The sequence below is a fragment of the Cervus canadensis genome, chromosome 7 (genome assembly GCF_019320065.1).
Source record: "Cervus canadensis isolate Bull #8, Minnesota chromosome 7, ASM1932006v1, whole genome shotgun sequence".
NCBI classification, from domain to species: domain Eukaryota; kingdom Metazoa; phylum Chordata; class Mammalia; order Artiodactyla; family Cervidae; genus Cervus; species Cervus canadensis.
Window position 1 is genome coordinate 84,998,928 of NC_057392.1, and position 18,890 is coordinate 85,017,817.

At 40.7% G+C, this 18,890-nt stretch overlaps 1 protein-coding gene across 2 annotated transcripts in view; it reads left to right on the top strand.

The window, feature by feature from the left end:
- C7H3orf33 (chromosome 7 C3orf33 homolog) overlaps positions 1-17,087 on the top strand; it is a 32,669-nt gene extending 15,582 nt beyond the window's left edge. The window contains exons 4-5 of one of the 2 annotated variants that reach the window (XM_043473937.1): positions 2,157-2,317; positions 15,250-17,087. In XM_043473937.1, the coding sequence (XP_043329872.1) occupies positions 2,157-2,317; positions 15,250-15,300 (212 nt within the window). In that variant the 3' untranslated portion in view covers positions 15,301-17,087. Of the gene's footprint in view, positions 1-2,156; positions 2,318-4,173; positions 5,227-15,249 lie in introns of those variants that run through there. The other variant, XM_043473936.1, reaches the window with a different exon arrangement.
- The last annotated feature ends 1,803 nt before the right edge of the window (positions 17,088-18,890 follow it).

Below are 18,890 nucleotides of genomic sequence, written 5' to 3' on the forward strand. Positions count from 1 at the left end.
GTATTCATCTTATGTCTGCAGTTTTCTCCAGGTGCCTGTGGTCTTTCCCTTACTTGACATGCTCACTTCCTATTCCTCCGCGTATCTCTCTCTGTTCATTCTGCAAAACCCAAACTGTACACTTTTCATGGAGCGCTATTGGGCTCCCCAACTGGAGCCCGTTTTGCTGTACCCTTATAATCCTTGGCATTGTGTCATCCTATCCAGTGTGAATTAGGCTTTTTAACAGTGTATATGTAAAAGATTTATTGAAGAGCTGGAAAGACAGGGATTCACACAAAGCTGAAATCATAAATATTAAAAGTAACCTCTCCTTTTTCAAGAAAACATCAACTGTTTGGGCAAAAATATTTGACGGATATAACTTACCTTTTTCAGTAGATTAGTTTCTGGAAAATTTATGTTTACATTGGTATTGACCATATCATATTTTAAATGCTTAATGGGGACTTTGCTAATTTTAAAGGAATCCCATCACCTTTGTTGAAGTGAAGAATTAGGACATTAATACTCAAGGTTGATAGTGTTGATTAGATTCATGTTTTTGGTCCTAAAGATTTGGTCTTAAAGACTAGAGGATATTTTATTGAAAAACAATTGGTGTTGATGGCAGCATTAAAGGATTGAAGAGAGGCCTCAGAATCTTTAGGCTGCCTTTCACTCATTAGGTACTAGTGATTTGATTTCATCTAATCTTTATTATGTGTGTTTTGCCTTAATCTAATTTGTGAATATACTGTATCACAGAGTTTTCTAAGGACATAATCCTCCTACTTATACCTTTTGAAACTTCTCTAGCTGAAACTCTAGGACAAGTCTCGAGAAACTCAAGCCTTAAAGAAAATGGTTTTCTATCATCAAATAGTATCATGACAAACTTCTAAGATATCTTTCTGAACTCACGTGTTACTTTTTCCCTAGCAATTAAATGGACTAAGTTTATACTTTCAACTGTCAGTATTTGTATGAGTTTAATATATGTTAAATGTATAATTTCTTTTAAAAAAGGCATTAACATTTTTTTTTTTTGCCAGCCATTTTCCCTTTTTGGAAAGTTGTAAACTTTTTCTAAAATAAGATCCTGTTATTAAAGTTTAATTGGTTAAAATTTTATCCAGAGTTTGCCCAAACAAGCTTTCTTAATGCTATGTTGTTCAGTCATGTCTGACTCTGTGACCCTATGGACTGTAGTACGCCAGGCTCCTCCCAGTTCAGTTCAGTTCAGCTGCTCAGTCGTGTCTGGCTCTTTGTGACCCCTGAAGGCCAGGCTTCAGTCTGTCAGGCTCCTCTGTCCTCCACTGTCTTCCAGAATTTGCTCAAATTCATGTCCATTGAGTCAGTGCTGCTATCTAACCATCTCATCCTCTGCTGCCCCCTTCTTCTGTTGCCCTCAATCTTTCCCAGCATCAGGGTCTTTTCCACAGAGTCGGCTGTTCTCATCAGGTGGCCAAAGTATTGCAGCTTCAGCTTCAGCATCAGTCCTTCCAATGAATATTCAGGGTTGATTTCCTTTAGGATTGACTGGTTTGATCTCCTTGCTATCCAAAGGACTCTTCTCCAGCACCATGATTTGAAAGTATCAATTCTTCAGCACTCAGTCTTTTTTATGTTCCAACCCTCACGTCCATACATGACTGCTGGAAAAACCATAGCTTTGACTATATGGACTTTATTACTTTTAATATAAATTGATAAAATGCTATCTGGAAATCAGTTTTATAAACTGTATAAAAATAATATTGATATTAATATTTATTGAGTTGGGAAAACAGCCTCAGTAAATTAAGTGAAAAAGCAGTTTATATGGTTTTATTGATAGTAGGAGCCTATATTATTGAACTACATGACTTGTAGCATTATGTGTATGTGTACATAGAAATAAATCTGGAAGATTTTTTTAAAAAAAGATAAATTGGTTAAACCCCACATCCTGTTCTGGAGCTTACTGAAATGAGTTTTTGAAATTATTCCATCTGTTACCTACTTGTATTGTTTTAAAACACAAGTTGACTATAGAAATAAATGGATCTACATCTAGAGAGTCTAGGTATTTATAAGTAACATATCCAGTTGTGTTGTGGAGTGCAAATGACTTTGGAATTTGCTTTTGCAATTGTGGTATTAAAGGTAAACTTTTTTCTACCTAACCTTTTTAGAAGAGCCGTGTGGTGTTTTGCTGGTTAAGTTGGCTGGAGTAGAACTTACTGAAACTGGGAAGGTGTGGTTACAAAAAGAGCTAAAACCTTCCCAAGTACTATGGTTCCAACTTCTCGGAAAGGAGAATTCAGCACTCTTTTGCTACCTTTTAGTGAATAAGGTAAGTAGTGTGAAGAAACAACTAGCAATGTTTTATTCTTATTATTTATGCATAAGTAAAAAGTGAAAGTGTTAGTCATTCAGTCGTGTCGAACTCTTTATGACCCCAGGGACTGAAACAAGGACATGGACAAATGAAATAGTTGAAATGTTAATATGACAGAATTAAGAATTATTTTTCTTATTTACATTATTATGACAGCACTAAGGGTAGTTTTTCTTACTTATAAAGTTCTTTATTATACTACAAGTGAGAGTAATCTGAAGAAAAATAATAATCTGACATTAAAGTGGTTAGAATTATAACCATTTTAATTATTAAAAGCTTTTTGAATTAATAGAATACCTAATGAAATCCATTAATTTTTGCATGTCCAGGTCACATTCAGTTCTTTAAAAATAAGAATTATCCAACTTTGATTGGTTGAAGCATCTGTATATAACTAAGTTGATAATATTATATAAAAGATCCCAAAGGCCTTATTCAAATATTAACTTCTCTTTTGAGTTGCACAATATGTATTATTTATCCTCAAACCCCACTATGGAATCATTTAATTCCCATTTAAAGGTGGGACTCTGAGTAACCAAGTGGAAGAGCTGGTACTGAAGTCCAGCTCCTTGGGACTCCTGAGCTGGAACTTCACCTTTTCTGTCTTTACCTTATACCAGACTATACTTCACACATATTTCAGTAATTTACTTCTCCTGTTCAACTTTTCTGTAGTGTGAGGTTGAATTTTAATTATTCTGATTTTGGTTCAACTCATTAAATTTAAAAGATTGAGACAAATATGATATACACTTTAAAATTGTATTTATTAGCTGCTTATCATCATGTACCAAAAGTTACTGAATTTAAAGGAACAAAAGGTTCCTTTATTCTTTTAGATAATCTTAGAAAATGTTTCCTACTTTAAACCTTTTGTTTTCACATTGAAAAATTTTAACTGTGAATTACTTGTCTAATGAAGGTATAAAATTACTAACACCTTGTTAAAATTAATCTTGTTAATAAGTTAAAAATTCTACAGGGACTGTGGAAACAGCTAAGCAGGATCTCTTACACTGTAAATTAGTATGGGGAGAAAAGCTCCCATTTTTCTGGTTTTACTAGGCAGTGAGGTATAAATAAAATTTCCTGAAGTTTGAAGATTCAAGGGCAGGGCTATTTTTATGCTCATTATTTTATGGGCCATCTTTTAAAAACATTCTTACATGCCAGGCCTTGCTAAACACTGAAATTCTGAACATAATTTAACAGTTCCGTGATGCTTCAGTTCATGTTGCATTTGTCTACTTTTTAGTTTTGTTAATTTCTTTTGCTGTGGCCTCCTGTCATTTTTCCTAAATGGTGTGCTCCATTCTCCCTTCAAACATCAACCAAAAAAATCAAAGATCTCTTTTCATACTTTATTGCTTCTACACACTTTTGAGTTAGGTGACCAGTGAGCCTGTGGAGAACTATGTGTTATAGAAGAGTCAGTTGTCTTTGAGCAAAGGTCTCACTTAGTAATGAAATTGTTGGATTTAACATTAGCTGTTTTAAGCTCTTAAGGACACCTTTGCATATGTATGTATATGTATGTATATGTGTAAATATATATATCTCTATATATGTATATTTTGTGGCCATGCCACATGCCATGTGGGAGCCCTGTCAGGGATCAAACCCATGCCCCCTGCAGTGGAAGCATGGATTCTTAACCTTTGTACCACCATGGAAGTCCCATCATTTATATTCTTGACTTTTCTCTGGAGGACTCAAATTGCAGATTGACTGATTTTAAAGTAAATAAGGTATTATGGGTATATTAGTAATTTTATTAAATAATTGGTTTGTATTTTTTATTCAAGGGTAGATTTTTTAGTGTGAGTCTGAATGAAGAAATCCTGAGAAGAGGTCTTGGCAAAACTGTTCTTGTTAAGGGGTTAAGTCATGATTCTAAAATCTATTGGAGAATTCACAGAAAGTTACTTAAAGCTGAATTAACAGCCTTAAAAAAAGGAGAAGGAATATGGAAGGAAGACTCTGAAAAAGAAAGTTATTTGGAAAAATTGAAAGGCTCCTGGAGAGAAATATGGAAAAAAGACAGTTATTTAAAAAAAAATGGATCAGATTTCAACTTGAAAAAAGAAAGTTATTATGACAAATTTAAAAGGTCTTATGAAACATGGAAAGAGAACATGAATAACTACTCCTTACTACTGAAGTTCAGAGAACTTATGAGTCGCATACACTTTCGTAGAAAAGAGTAAAATATTCCAAGAGGTCTGGCGGTGACCTACTCCAAAAAGAATGAAACCTGTAATTATAATGGATATTTTTCATTGAGTTGAAATGGGGAATTTCTAATGGTATTTAAATATTTAAGAGATGATTAAGAGATGATTCTTTGTACATGCATTATCAGAGTAATGTAAATAAATTGTGATTAATGTAGTATGGTCTTAAGCAGAATGAAATACTCCATAAAAGTTACAGGTTGGGCTTCCCTGGTGGCTCAGTGGTAAAGAATCCACCCATCACTGCAGAAGACAGCTAAGCCTGTCCGGCACAACTACTGAGCCTGTAAAGTCCGGGAGCTGCAACCACTGACTCCCTGCGCCCTGGAGCCGGTGCTCCACCACCCGAGAAGCGGCCACAATGGAAAGCCCACGCACCACAAGGAGAGAAAAGCCCGAGCAGCAGTGATGACCCTACAGAGCCAAAAAAAAAAAAAAAATTATATCAGGTTGAAGGAGGTATACACATAATGATAGTATATGAAGAGAAAGTTTAACTATTGGCTGTTGTATTATTTTAGTCATTTGGGGCAACCATATTTAGCTTTTGTTGAAAAACAGTGTTTGTTTATTTTGCCAGTTTTATCAACTTTGATGACTTATAATAAAGGAACTCTTGAGGCAGCGTGTCTGAGGCTGCTCTTTCCTCTCCGCTGCTCTCTAACTGCTTGTGAATTTGGGACAGAGCCACAAGAGGAGGTCACTTAGACCATTTCTAGGAATGAAGAGTGGCTTCTTTGCACCTGTTGTTAGATGAGGGGGACAACCTCGAGAACAAAAGCACAAATGTGCTGAGGAGGCAGCACAGAGACGGGAAAGAACAAGGATGCCTCCTGACATTGTCCAGACCCCGAGGACTTGAACTCTCTTGCCTCCCAATTTCTCATTATGCAAGATCATACATTGCTTTATTTTTCAGAGCCAGTTTGAGTGGCTTTGAGGATGTGACATACAAAAACACATACTTGCTGCTAAAATCACCCTGACAGTATAAGCTTCTTTCAAAACACCAGCAATGATCCACTCACAGGGTCTCCAGAAGTTTTTCCTAATGGGTTGTAATACTCACCAAAGTCAGAGGAATCATCTGGTCGTCTTCATTCTGACTCCTAGCAGAATCAGTGATTCAGAATGGGAAGTTTACTGCTGCTCCCTGGTTAAAGCAGGAAACTGCTGCTTCCAGGATAAAACATAGCAAAGTAGCACTTTTCAGGTGGTCCAGTGGTTAAGAACCTGCCTGCCATTGTGGGGAACGTGGGTTCCATCTCTGGTCTGGGAAGAGTTCACATGCTGAGGGGCAGCTAAGCCCCTGTGCCTCAACTACTGAACTGGTGCCCTACCGCCCGGGAGCTGCAACTACTGAAGCCTGTGACGGAAACAAGAGACGAGCCCTCACTCAGCACAGCCAGAGAAGGCCCTCAACAGCAATGAAGACCCAGCACAGCCAAAATGAATAAATACAGTTTTTAAAAATACATGTAACCTAAAAACAACAAAAAACACAGCAAAGTAGATTTCCCAACATTTTCTAATTAAACAACATTAATTTTTAGTGAGGTCTCAAATCTTCCAAAGTTCTTTTTGTGTCTGTGACTTTATTTCATCTTTGGGACAGGATAGGAAGTGATGTGGTAGATCTTGTTCCCTGGATCTAATGCCTCAGTAGCTTCCTATTTTATTTTAAGGGGATATGTTATTTTTGTTTACAGAGATGTTAGGCTAGTTTTGTGGCAAGCTCCTGAGCCTTTTTTCCCCCTCAGTTTGCCTCCAAGTGATGTCAGATCTCATCACAGTTATCACTGGATTTAGTTCTGATGACCTCTGCCAGCTCAGCCAGTGCACTGTTATCTTTCCAGTTGAACTGTGTGAAGGCGGGGCTGGTGAAGCCCCTCCTGGGGACTGTGTAACCTGGTCTAATCTTTTCCTTGAAGAGATAGTAGGGAACACTAATTAGACCAGCTTGTATGGTCTGAGGGCAAGATGAACTAGATACCGGCAGAGAGGCTAGATCTTTGTCATTGGGGATGTTATAACAGGACCATCTAAAAATGTGAAAAAGTCCATTTAGGCTAAATTTGTGACCAAAATCCAAGGTTCTTTAGCACTTTCAAATAGAGGATTTGCTACTACTTTTTAAAAAATAATTCATTAGTTTTTGATTGTGCTGTCTTCATTGCTGCGTTTGGGCTTTCTGTCTCTGCAGAAAGCGTGGGCTCCTCTCTAGCTGCGGTGCGAGAGCTTCTCGTGGCAGCGGCTTCTCTCGTGGAGCACGGGCTCTAGAGCGTGTGCGCTTTTCACACTTGTGGCCTGTGGGCTCGCTGGTTGTAGCTCCTGGGCTCTAGAGCACAGGCTCAGTACGTGTGGCACACAGACTTAGCTGTTCCCCGGCATGTGAGATCTTCCTGGACCAGGGATCGCACCTTTGTCTCCTGTATTGGCAGGTGGAGTCTTTACCTCTAAACCACCAGGGAAGCCCAAGGATTTACTACCTCTTGGTCTCTTGCCTTCAAAAACGACAGGGCCCATGACTGCCTTTCCCCTTGGCTTTCTTTCCTTTCGGTATTTTGGGTATTTAGGCCCCTTTACTTTTTAAATATATTTCTATGACATGAATTCAGTTCTTACTGTATTTCTAAAGGATTGGATTTTTATGATCCTTTTCAATCTATTTTGTCTTAGATCCACACTTCCTTTTGGGGGTTTTACTTAGTTTTCCTTTTTCAATCATACTTTCTAAAAAATATTTATTTGTTTATTTCACTGCATCAGGTCATAGTTGCAATGCACAGGTTTAGTGGCTCTGTGGCATGTGACATATGGGATCTTAGTTCCCCACCCAGGGGTCGAACCTGCATTGTGGATTCTTAGCCACTAGACCACCAGGGAAGTCCCCATAATTTTTATATATGAAATGTTGATAGCACTACTAGCTTTATTATAATTAACAGTAAACAAAACTTGGGAAAAGAGTGAAAACTATTCCCATATATATCATTCAGCACTGGTCATTATTGGCAGCTAAAAGCATATTCCAGCAACATCCAGAGGAGGAAAGCAGACATCCAAGGGCTCCTTACATGTGGCTTTCTGTTAGTTCCATCCATGAGACGGACACGTGCTGGCTCTTCTCTAGCACATTGGGTCACAGTTACTGTTCAGTGAGGGGTCTGTAGGGCTTTCTGTCATTGTCCCCAGGCTTGGGAGATTCTTAACTCTTCTTTTCCCACTCGCTTGACTCCCAATGCAGTCTAGTTCACAACCTTTAACTGCTGGATTCCTACCATCTAGGATGGGAAGGGCATGTGGGTTTGCTTTGGAAAGTCACTGGGCTTAATCCACACCCTGTGTGTGTTGTGGGGGGTGGGTGGGTGAGGGGAGGATGGGCCAGCAAGCCTGATCAGTCCTGCCACTTTCTATGATGTCAGCCCTACTTATAGGAAACTCCTGTAGTCACAAACTGACCATAAGATATTTCCTCTTTTGCTTCCTTCCTTAAAAAAAAAACACTTATTTTTGCTGTGCTGGGTCTTTGTTGCTATGTGCAGGCTTTCTCTGGTTGTGGTGAGAGGGGGCTACTCTCTAGTTTTGGTGCACAGGCTGCTCGTTGCAGGGGCTTCTCTTGTTGCAGAGCATGGACTCTAGGTGTGCAGGCTTCCGTAGTTGTGGTTCTCAGGCTTAATTGCTCATGGCAGATGGGATCTTCCTGCACCAAGAATTGAACCTGTGTCCCCTGCATTGGCAGGCGAATTCTTAACCACTGGACCACCAGGGAAGTCCTCTTTTTTTTCTTTTTGTTTTGCTTTTTAATCTTGCTTCTTTCTCCTTGTCTTAGGAAAAGGAGGTCCATAGCTTAATAAATGTCAGGAAAGAGATACTCACTATTTTCCAACTTAGTGAAAACAGGATATATGGCACCTTCAGTCTTGTATAAAGGGGAGTGAAGTACTAATGTGAAGTCTTCCTCCCCTATGTAAATAGAAGACGGCAGGGGTAGTTGCTGCCTGACAGACTACCTGCCCAAATCCTCCTTACTCTAAGACCGCCTGTGTCTCCTGGTCATGGAACCTTCCAAATTAGCTTGGTCTTTCCCACCCTGGGGAAAGCCTGGGCAATCTGCTGCTTGAAATGCCATCTTTCAAAAACTTGAGTTGAAAAAAAAAATTAGGGCCACTGATCCCAACAGTTTTGCTGTCTCTCTTTTCTGGTAAATCCAGGTGTGGTGAAGATCCCAGTCAGCACCTCATACCAACCTGGGACTCTTGTAAACCCTGCTTTAGGAGAGTTAGCTGCATTTGAAGCTGGCGGGCAGTGGTACGCCAAGAGTCATGTCTTCTGGATTTCTGCAGCATCAGTTGTATCTTTTATCAGATTCTATATTTAAGTAGTACCATATGATATTTGTCTTGCTCTGTCTGACCTACTTCACTTAGTAGCTAATCTCTAGATCCATCCATGTTGCTACAAGTGGTGTTATTTCATTCTTTTTTATGGCTGAGTAATATTCCATTATATATGGAACCACATCTTTATCCATTCATCTGCTGCTGGACATTTAGGTTGCTTCCATGTCTTGGCTTTTGTAAATAGTGCTGCAGTGACCATGGGAACGCACATATCTTTTTGAATTATTATAGTTTTGTCTTATATATGCCATGGAGTGGGATTGCAGGATCATATGGTAACTCTAGTTTTTTAGGAACCTCCATGTTGTTCTCCAGAGTGGCTGCACCTATTGACATTCCCACCCACAGTGTAGAAGTGTCTGTAGTATCATTTGATTCCTCACCAAGGTGAAGTTTACAGCTTTGAGATATGTGTCTCTCCCTGGAGACATGTAATTCCATGTGTTGCCAAGGGGCAGATATTGACTGTCCTAAACCCAGTGGTTGCAGATGGCATTGATTTGAAGACAGTGACTTTTTTTTTTCCCATAAGAAGAGAACATATTTCAAGAAGCCAAGAAACAGCATTTCAGAAGTCCAGGGCACCAACAGAACTATTATTGCTTAAGTCACTATTAAAAGAGATGGCAGACATATCCAGGAGATGCACCCACTGCTGGGATAGCTGGGGTAGAGATGACTTTTCAGGCTGTTTGTGGTGTGAGGAGGGAGAAGTTTTCCTTGACCTTTGGAGGGTCTCTGGCTGGTTTTGAAAATTAAACTGACAGAGATTAACAAGAGAAATGCACACAAATTTATTTAATACAAGTTTTATGTGACACAAGAGACTTCATAAAGAAATAAAGACCCAAAGAAATAGACCTGAGTACTTTATGGTAGGCTTGATGGAAGAGTATGTAGTTGTGGAGGAATATGATAGGAAAGGAGTGAGGTAATTGTAGTACATTTACTGGGGGGAATTTAGCAAGCCTGTTTGTTAGGATTCCTCTTGGCATCCCCTTGTGCTTGGAGATAAGGATGCTTCTTTCCTCCAGCTATAGAGAGGGCACTTCTCATGTGAGAATTTAAAAAAAAAAAATTTTTTTTTTTTTTTTTTAACCACATCACTCAGCACGTGGGATTCCCTGGCCACATTCCCTGGGCACAGGATTGAACCTGCATCCCTTGCATTGGAAATGTGGAGTCATAACCACTGGACCCCCAGGGAAGAAGGGGGAGGAAAGGAGGTCAGAGTCAGCCTCTGCTTCTGTTGCTTTTTCAAACTCCTTCAGCTTAAAATATTCAGTTTACTAAGGGGCCATATTTGGGGTGGGGCGTGTGTGTGTCTGTATGCTCAGTCATGGCTGATTCTTTGTGACCCCATGGACTATAGCCTGCCAGGTTTCTCTGTCCATGGAATTTCCCAGGCAAGAATACTGGACTGGGTTGAGATTTCCTTTTCCAGAGGATCTTCCCAACCCAGGGATCAAACCTGTGTTTCTTGCATCTTCTGCATTGGCAGGCAGATTCTTTACCACTGTAGCACCTCGGAAGCCCATATTTTGGGGGTAGCATGTCTTGAACCCCAGCAGTGGTTTGGAACTTTTCTAATATTGCCAAGGTAGCTATTTCAATGAAGGCAAACCACAGGAAGAAAGTAATGCAAATTTATGAGAAGACTGAAGAAAATAAAAAGCCCAGGATTAAAAATTACAATGTCAATAGATATTTAAAAGTAAAATAGTAAAAAAAAAACTTAAGAAATGAACCATATTTCTATTCCAAGATGGTTCTTGAGCTCACTCATTTAACTTCTTTTCAAATTATGTCAAAACATCAAAGAATGGAGAAAAATGGTATCAAAGTTGGAAAACTGTATTAATAAGGCCATTAATTAGCTAGATATTTTGAAGTTTTGCAAACTATGATGAAAAGAGTTTGACTGAGACCCTGATGATTCTAGGGTTCATTATTCCTCAGGAGAGGTGAATTCCCTCTAGGAAGTAAGTCCCTGCCCCCATGTGGGATCTCTGAGTGATGTGAATTCCTTTTGCTCAGGTCTTGAGGGGGGCTTCCCTGGGGGCTAAGCTGGTAAAGAATCCGCCTGCAATGTGGGAAACCTGGGTTTGATCCCTGAGTTGGGAAGATCCCCTGGAGAAGGGAACAGCTACCCACTCCAGTATTCTAGCCCGGAGAATTCCATGGGCTATATAGTCCATGGGGTCGCAGAGAGTCAGACACACCTGAGCGACTTTCACTGAGGAAGTTCCTCATGATCTGAAAGCCTCAGGCCACATGTCAGTTCCTCCAGTGTATAACATAGAGGGAAAATAGGATGTCAGTAGATTCTAGCATATGTTCCAACCTGCTGGACAGGCATAACAGTGCCTCCCAGTCTTGGCAGTGTGCACATTTCTTAGTCAGTCTGGGTGCCCAGTTCTGCTCTCTGGAAGATTGCCTTTACCTTTCATAGCCTCTTCACAAGGGGGAGGATCTCCCCTTTGAGGGCTGGACTTTAGAAGCTCCTTTCTGTTGCTGTGGGTTCATGGTCAAAGGGTTGAGCAATCACATGCCTTTTTTTTTCTTCCTCCCAGAGGTTTAAATCTTTATGGTTTTGAGATCTATCAGTGTACTGAAAACTATTGCTTTTCCTTCTTTTCATTTAAAAGAAAATTATTTGGCTGCTCTGGGTCTTAGCTGCGACCTGCGGGATCTAGTTCCCTGACCAGGGGTTGAACCTGGTCTTCCTGCATTGGGAGTGCAGAGTCTTAACCACTGGAAGGCTAGGGAAGCCCCTTCTTTTCACTTTTAAAGAACATAGTGGAACCACATTTTTCAGCTGTAGGTCATGAACTCTAATTAGTGAGATGGACATCAATTTAATGTGTTGTTACTAGCAATTAAAAAAGATAAAGAAAAAAAGAACAGAAATTATGAGTGCATGGTACATGGCAAAAATAAGTGTTTTTTTTGGTGAAAAAATTTGAATGTGTGTACTGGCTTGGAATGCAAAAATATATGGATTACTGAAAGTCATGAGAGAAGCTCTCATTCTCCAACACGCTCTTCTGAAGAATCCTAATCTGTAGATTTATATAACTAAGTTAGGATTACAGCTAATTCAGGCAGAAATGAGATTTTTAGAAACTGAGGTACTGGGATCATTACTTCTATTTTCTGTTCTGTTGTTAAAACACAGCTTGTAGAGACTTTGTCAATGAAATTAAGTAATTAGCGCCCTCTTCTGTTCTTCAACACGACTACACATACCTATTTCAAAGAATCCCTAATGGCTCAGATGGTAAAGAATCTGCCTGTGATGCAGAAGACTCAGGTTTGATCCCTGGGTTGGGAAGATCTCCTGGAGAAGGGAATGGCTACCCACTCCAGCATTTTTGCCTGGAAAATTTCATGGACAGAGGAGCCTGGTGGGTTACGGTCCATGGGATCACAAAGAGTTGGACACGACTGGGCGACTAACACTTTCACACATATTTATTTTAGCACTTGACACATTGTATTAATATGTAGGAGATCTACCAGGTCTTCTTTCAGGTCTGAGGTATAGTGCATCCTGTTACTCAGAACATCCCTTATAAGTTTTGGATCATTTCTGCTCCTTCCACTGCATTTAGCTTAGTTGCTTGCTTATCGGGAACTCTATAAATATTCATTTAAAATAAAGGAACCAAATAAGGAATGAAGTGGACCATTACAGCATCGCCTTCTCATTTTGACCAAAACTTGTTTTTCCAGTCTAATTTCCCCTTGTACCTCTCATGATCTTACACCAAGAAAATTGATTTGCCTTAAATAGTCTGAAGGAACATTTTTTAAGCTAGTCAAATTTGAACATGAAATTTTGAACAGATCAAGCCCCGAAGTATATAGTTTAAATATGCAAGTAAATGAAACAAAAACTAACATATGGTTTTTAAAACGCAGTTTTTCCTTTCACTATGTTTGTGTGGGAAAACCTAACCATTTGTTGTCTGGTTTAAAAAAACAGCTGTTACTAATAGAGATTGCATGCTTCATTAGGATTCCAAATAGTCCTGGAAATAGAATTTTCCTCATGGTGTAAATTGCCTTCCCAGCTCCCAGCTTTCAAAGTTTTGGAATTTGTATTGTCTTATCAGTTTCTTCATTTTTCACTCTGCAATATGATTTGCTCATGTGCCTAAACTTTTGTTCAATGATTATAAAAATGATTCCTATATTAGATGACTGGTCTGCAATTAGATTTTGATTATATTATGGGATTTTTCTTTTGATTATATTTTGGGATTCTGCAGGAATTTGTAATGGTATGGCGGCAGTGGCGGGGTGGGGGGTGGAAATCCCAGCATATTCCCTAAGGGAAATATGTAATGTCAACGTTTCAATGTTATTTCTTAGGCTGTAGGAAGCACTTCAGTTATATGTCTGTCCTGCCCATCAGGGTCTGGCCATCTTGAAAGCTGTAGATATTAGCTCTGTGGGAGGTCTTTCTGGAAACAAAACACATAGAGCTGAGTTGTGAAGCTTGTAGGAGGAAGGCAAGGGGGCTCTGTCCTTCTCTGACACTATTGTTTCCTCTAAAATACTTCATTCTGCTCCCCAACTCCCAAAAACACAAGTTGGGAAGAAACAGAAGATGGGGAAAGTTCACGTTAATTAGCATACTTTCTTCCTTTTAAAAGTATTCATTCTGTGCTGGGAACTGAAACTCTTGAGATGTGTAACCGGTTGTAAGAAAATCTTAGTTGAATTGAAGGACTTAGGCAGGCATAACTCTGCTCCTTTACCTTCATCCAGCATTCACAGGACGACTCTCTTTCCCAAGGTATTAAAATAGGGAACCTAGAGTTTAGAATTCGGATATCTAGTCCAGACTCATTCTTGATCTTGACAATTTAACCTATATTTTTTCCTTATTTGTAAGGTGAAAATTGCATTTGCTTGTAATATTTTTGACATTTCCATATAAGAGGGGAAATAATTATATAGGCTTGTTATAGAAAAAGCATATGAATAGCCTATTTTAAAATGGATCATTTAAAAATGTTATTTATTGTCTGTTGATAAGGAGTTTGGGGGCTTCCCTCATGGTTCAGACAGTAAGGAATCTGCCTGCAATACAGGAGACCTGGGTTCAATCCCTGGGTTGGGAAGATCCCCTGGCAAAGGGAATGGCAACCCATTCTAGTAATCTTGCCTGGAGAATTCCACTGACAGAGGAGCCTGGCAGGTTACAGTCCATGGAGCTACAAAGAGTCAGACACAACTGAGCAACTGAACAATAACAAGAAGAAGAAGGAGTTTACCCTTAAAACATTTTTTTCTTTTGTAGGCAAAATATGTTTCAGTGTGTAGTTTGTTAGCATTTAAAAGCTTGAAATGCGTTGCCAATAATAACAGTAAGGATAACTGACATTTTTGAGAGCTAATTTTATACTAAACACTTTGCTAAGAGCTTCACATGTATTGGTCTTCAGTTTAGTTATTTTGGAGGCATGCATTTCTTTCATTAACACTGTAGAACTGCAGAAATGTGTTTATCATCAATTGAAGTATTCCAGTGAATTTTCCACATTCCTGAATAGATAAAAGATTACCAAAATATTAATAATTGTTGAAACTGGATAATACAATACCTAGAGTATCATTACACTATTCTACTTTTGGGTATGTATGAAATTTTCCATAGTAAAAAATGAAAACCACAAACTGAAACCCACAATACAATCCCATCACCCAAGATCATCCGTCCTGCTTATGTTCCTTTCTCTCCATCTCCTGCTCCACGTGACAGCTGACCACATGTGTGGATCCACATCTCTCAAGCAAGGGAGGGAAAGACCAGTGACACTTACCCTGGTCTGCCCACTACCCCCCGCCCCATCCTTCTTGATGGACTTAGGAAGTTTCTCTTCTCATTTTCCTCCCTGTCATACGGGTATGAATCTGTACCAAACGTCTGCTGTCTTTCTTTGGTGGCACATTCAGGACAGGGTACTTAGGGGACACCTGCTCTTTTCATCTGCCAGATTCCCCTCCTATCCATATTTGGGAAGAGCAACCCCCTTCCCTATGGTGAGCAAATTACTCCCCCAAGTTCTGGTGGGGCTGTTCCTCATAATATTCCACCCAGCCCTGGGCAGGCATGGGTATTTAGTCAGGAGCCGGACACATATATACTCTGTTGATGACCAAAATAATTGATCTATAGATGGACACATGACTTGAAGCACATCAGTTAGAATCTTTTCAATTTTATTTACAGATGGTAAAAGCAGGAAGGCCTCCCTTTCCCCCTCCCCTGGGTGTTAGCTGAGATGGTTGAAGTCTGGAGCTGTCCCTGGCCATGCTCTACCCCCACCAGCCTACAGAGGACGCTCATATGTAGTAGGAGAGAATACAATAAAAACTTTGGAAAAAAGCAGAAAAAGAGTAGGAGCAAAAGTGAGAATGAGTGTAATGATGACTGAACTCCAGGATCCAGTCATTACTGCGGCCCTTATCCTTTCTCCTGGCTTAAGTTAGGAGTCAGCACAGTGCCTTTTGCCCTCAAGCTAGTTTGAGTTGGGATTTTTATCTAAAAGTCTTGATGAATACAGGGGGCAGAGCTGTGACAGCTACTGCTCTATATTTCAGGAATACTATCTATATTCCAGCTAAGACTTCAGCAACACCAGGTACATGGCAGGTGCTTCAGACATAAGTGTTGAAACTCAATAGGTCCTCCTTGATAATTGTTAAGCTCTTTGGTCATCCTCTTGATTTCTTGGTGCATTGATTAAAACAGAGACTATTCATCTCCTTCACTCTCTTGTTTCATGCCTATAACTTAAAGATTTGATTTGAGTCTCTCAAACACAGCTATTTTTGCAACTGAAAGCATGATTTTTTGCATAGCTAGAGAAAGCTATTTCCAACACAGATTTCTAGTTCAGTTTTCTAAGAACTCCTTAAGATTTGCAGCACAGCGGGCCCACCGCAAGGCACATCAATCATCTCCCGTTTATCGGGTACCTTTTACAGGATTTTCTGTGATCCTGGTGTCACACTGTGTATCAAGGCAGAGGTGATATGGAGGAGTCTGGCAGCTATTTAGAAGGGAGGCCAGGCAGTGCTGTGCCAGTATAATTAATGAGAGTCACTGCTCTGAAAGCCAGAGGAGGGTGGGGGTTGGGAAGGATGTCTTTCACCAGTCAATGGCATTTAAGAAAAATCGCTGCTTTCATAGCCCTTCTACTGCTGTGAGGAGGTTAAGTCAAAGGACTGCCGTAAAGGGCTTTCTGTAACTCCCTGCGAGGATGGAGGTCCCTGTGTATGGGGAAGCAGGGAGAATTCAACCCCAAATTTTTCAGCAAGGCTGATTTCAACCTTGAATGGAGCTCCCAGCAGGAGTTCCTTATGCTTGGAAGTCCTTACTAAAAGATTATAGCTTACATAACCAAGAGACCAGTCAAAAAAGGTACTTTATTACCATATAGGACTTAGGTTTTACCTGCCCAAAGAAGTGTTAACCTAGGTCCCATTTTCTCCAGTCCCCTTGTAACCAGTGAAGGAAGAATGGGGTGTTATTTGGTTTGTTTTCCTATGGACTGTTCGGTAACCATGGAAGGGTTTGTGTGACCTAGAGAGGCTGTTTACTACCCACTGTCTAATCCCTTTGTTATTGTTCTCCTTGATTGTCACAAGCAGGGAAAAATAGTTCTGTCCTGCTTCGAAAAACTTAGTGTAACAATCACATTTTCTTGGTTTTAGTTAGTAATTTTTCTCTGATTAATGGTGAAAGAAAGACTCAGAGGGAAAAGCTACATTAAAAGATTTATGGATATATACACTTAAGACCATGATGAAGTATGATTCACACCAACTTCAGAATGATTGCCTTTGAGGTGAAAGGGAGGGAGAAGGGCCACGAGATGGGGTTTTAGCTGTATCTGGAATGCTTTATTTAAAAAAAACGAAGGGATGAAGGAATGAGAGTATGATTTGGGTTGTTTGCCTTGTTTTTGGTAGGTTTGAAATATTGTATAATTTAAAAAAATGTAATGTTCTCAAAATTATGGTAATTGATTAAAACTATCAAAATAAAGAATGCATAGCAAACAAGTGCCCTTGTTATGAATATTTTTATGCATTTATTTCACCATTTGTCTTTTTCCTATCTGAAAAACTGCAGATGCCAACACAGGAGGTTGGGGGTGGGGGGCATGGATAACTTCTATGGTTGTGTGAGGGGTTGTCTTGGGTATCTTTCTCCCCCTTTCTTTTTCTTGGGGGAGGGTTCTTCCTAACCACCTGGGAGATTAACAGTCAAACAACTCTCCAAAAAGCAACCTAGGGCTGGAAGGAGTATCTGCTTAATTTCTTCTAAGCTGGGAATTTGCAGCTGGGCCAGAAAATTTGGGACAGTGTCTTTCTAAGGAGCCAAAGGACCTTCTACATCTTTTCCCAAACTGATTTCTTCCTGGTACTCCTGGCAGGAAGAAATCCAAGTAACTATTCAGGTGGCTTTTTCCTTTTTTCTGAGAGTCCAGGATCGCCTTCGGGGATAAAGTTTCTTCTTGCCCATGGTGCTTTGCTGTGACATTGTAATTGCCTCTGTTGAATTGAATAATACAAATGGGTTGTTTCTATGGTATCGGCTAAGTGGGATGAAAAGGTGAAACCCTAGATCTTGTGCTGGGAGGTCACGGTGCTACCACCCCCCACACTAACTGTCCGTCAAAACTGACCGGCAGCCAGGCCCCCTGTTCTCCGAGCTCTGACGCTCATTTGTAACTTCCTGAGCAAATTCACGCTTGACAAAGAAAATGACTTTAGTTTATGTTGTCACTAAGCCCAGAAAATCCCTGCCAACCCCCAGCTGCCAGCTTTTCTAGGACCTTCTTATTGGTGGAGAATTTTAAACTGAAGGTGAGCGAGAAGCCGCGTCTCCCAGTCCCTCCCAGCCAGGCTTTGAACTAACAATAGGGCAGGTTGAATGAAGGCTGATAAATGCAAATCCCGGAATGCCGACGCCGGATCACAACGCGGCTGCCTGGGTGCGCGGCTCCAGCAGCCGCCAGCGACCTAGTCACTCGCCACGTCGGAATGTTCAGTAGATTGCACCGTTTCAGCACCATTTGAGTGCCTACTGCTTCGCTCCGCAGGTCCGTGCTCTGATTCATCGCTCGTGGGCCGCTCGAGCCCCCCTGCCACTAAACTGATCTGACTGAAGAACTGGCACATTAACGCTTAGCAGAGGCACCTGGGGGAGGGGGCGGGGACGGGGAAATAAAAGTGGGTTTAACTACCCTCTCTGGCTCAGTTTCAGTTCCACTTTACCCAAAGCAGGTTTCCTTGGTTGTAACAGCATAAGAGATGCTATTTTCGTAGAATGGTAAAACACAAAAGCAAACATAAAACCAAAACAAAACAACAAGAGGGGAGATAAGATGAGCAGGTGGGAATTTTCCTTAAGATATACTTCTGGCACTTTTTACTTCGGGGCAAACTGCACATAGTCCCTGCTCCTTCCTTCCCAGCTTCACTTCGCCAGACTCCTTTACTGTCCCACCGCGGACGCTCTTGAGTATCTCAGCCCCGAACTGAGTTTCGAGGGGGTTTCCCTAGGTTTGGGACCCTTTGAAACTTGAGGGAGAAAACAAAACAACAACAACAAAAAGTTCATCTCCAGTGCTCCTGGCCGTTGCTTGCCGGGAAACCCGTCAAGGAGGTGTAAGCCCTGGGGTCCGGGCCCAGCGCTCGGACCCTCGCACCCAGCCTCTGGGTCCCCTGGCGGCGGCTCCAGCTCCAGTCCGCTCTCCGCGGCTCCAGTTCCTGATTTCCGCGGGAGCTGCGGGACTGGCAGGGAGGGGGCTCCGGAGTGAGTGTGAGGATTTGAATGAGAAAGCAGGTTGTGGCGGCGGC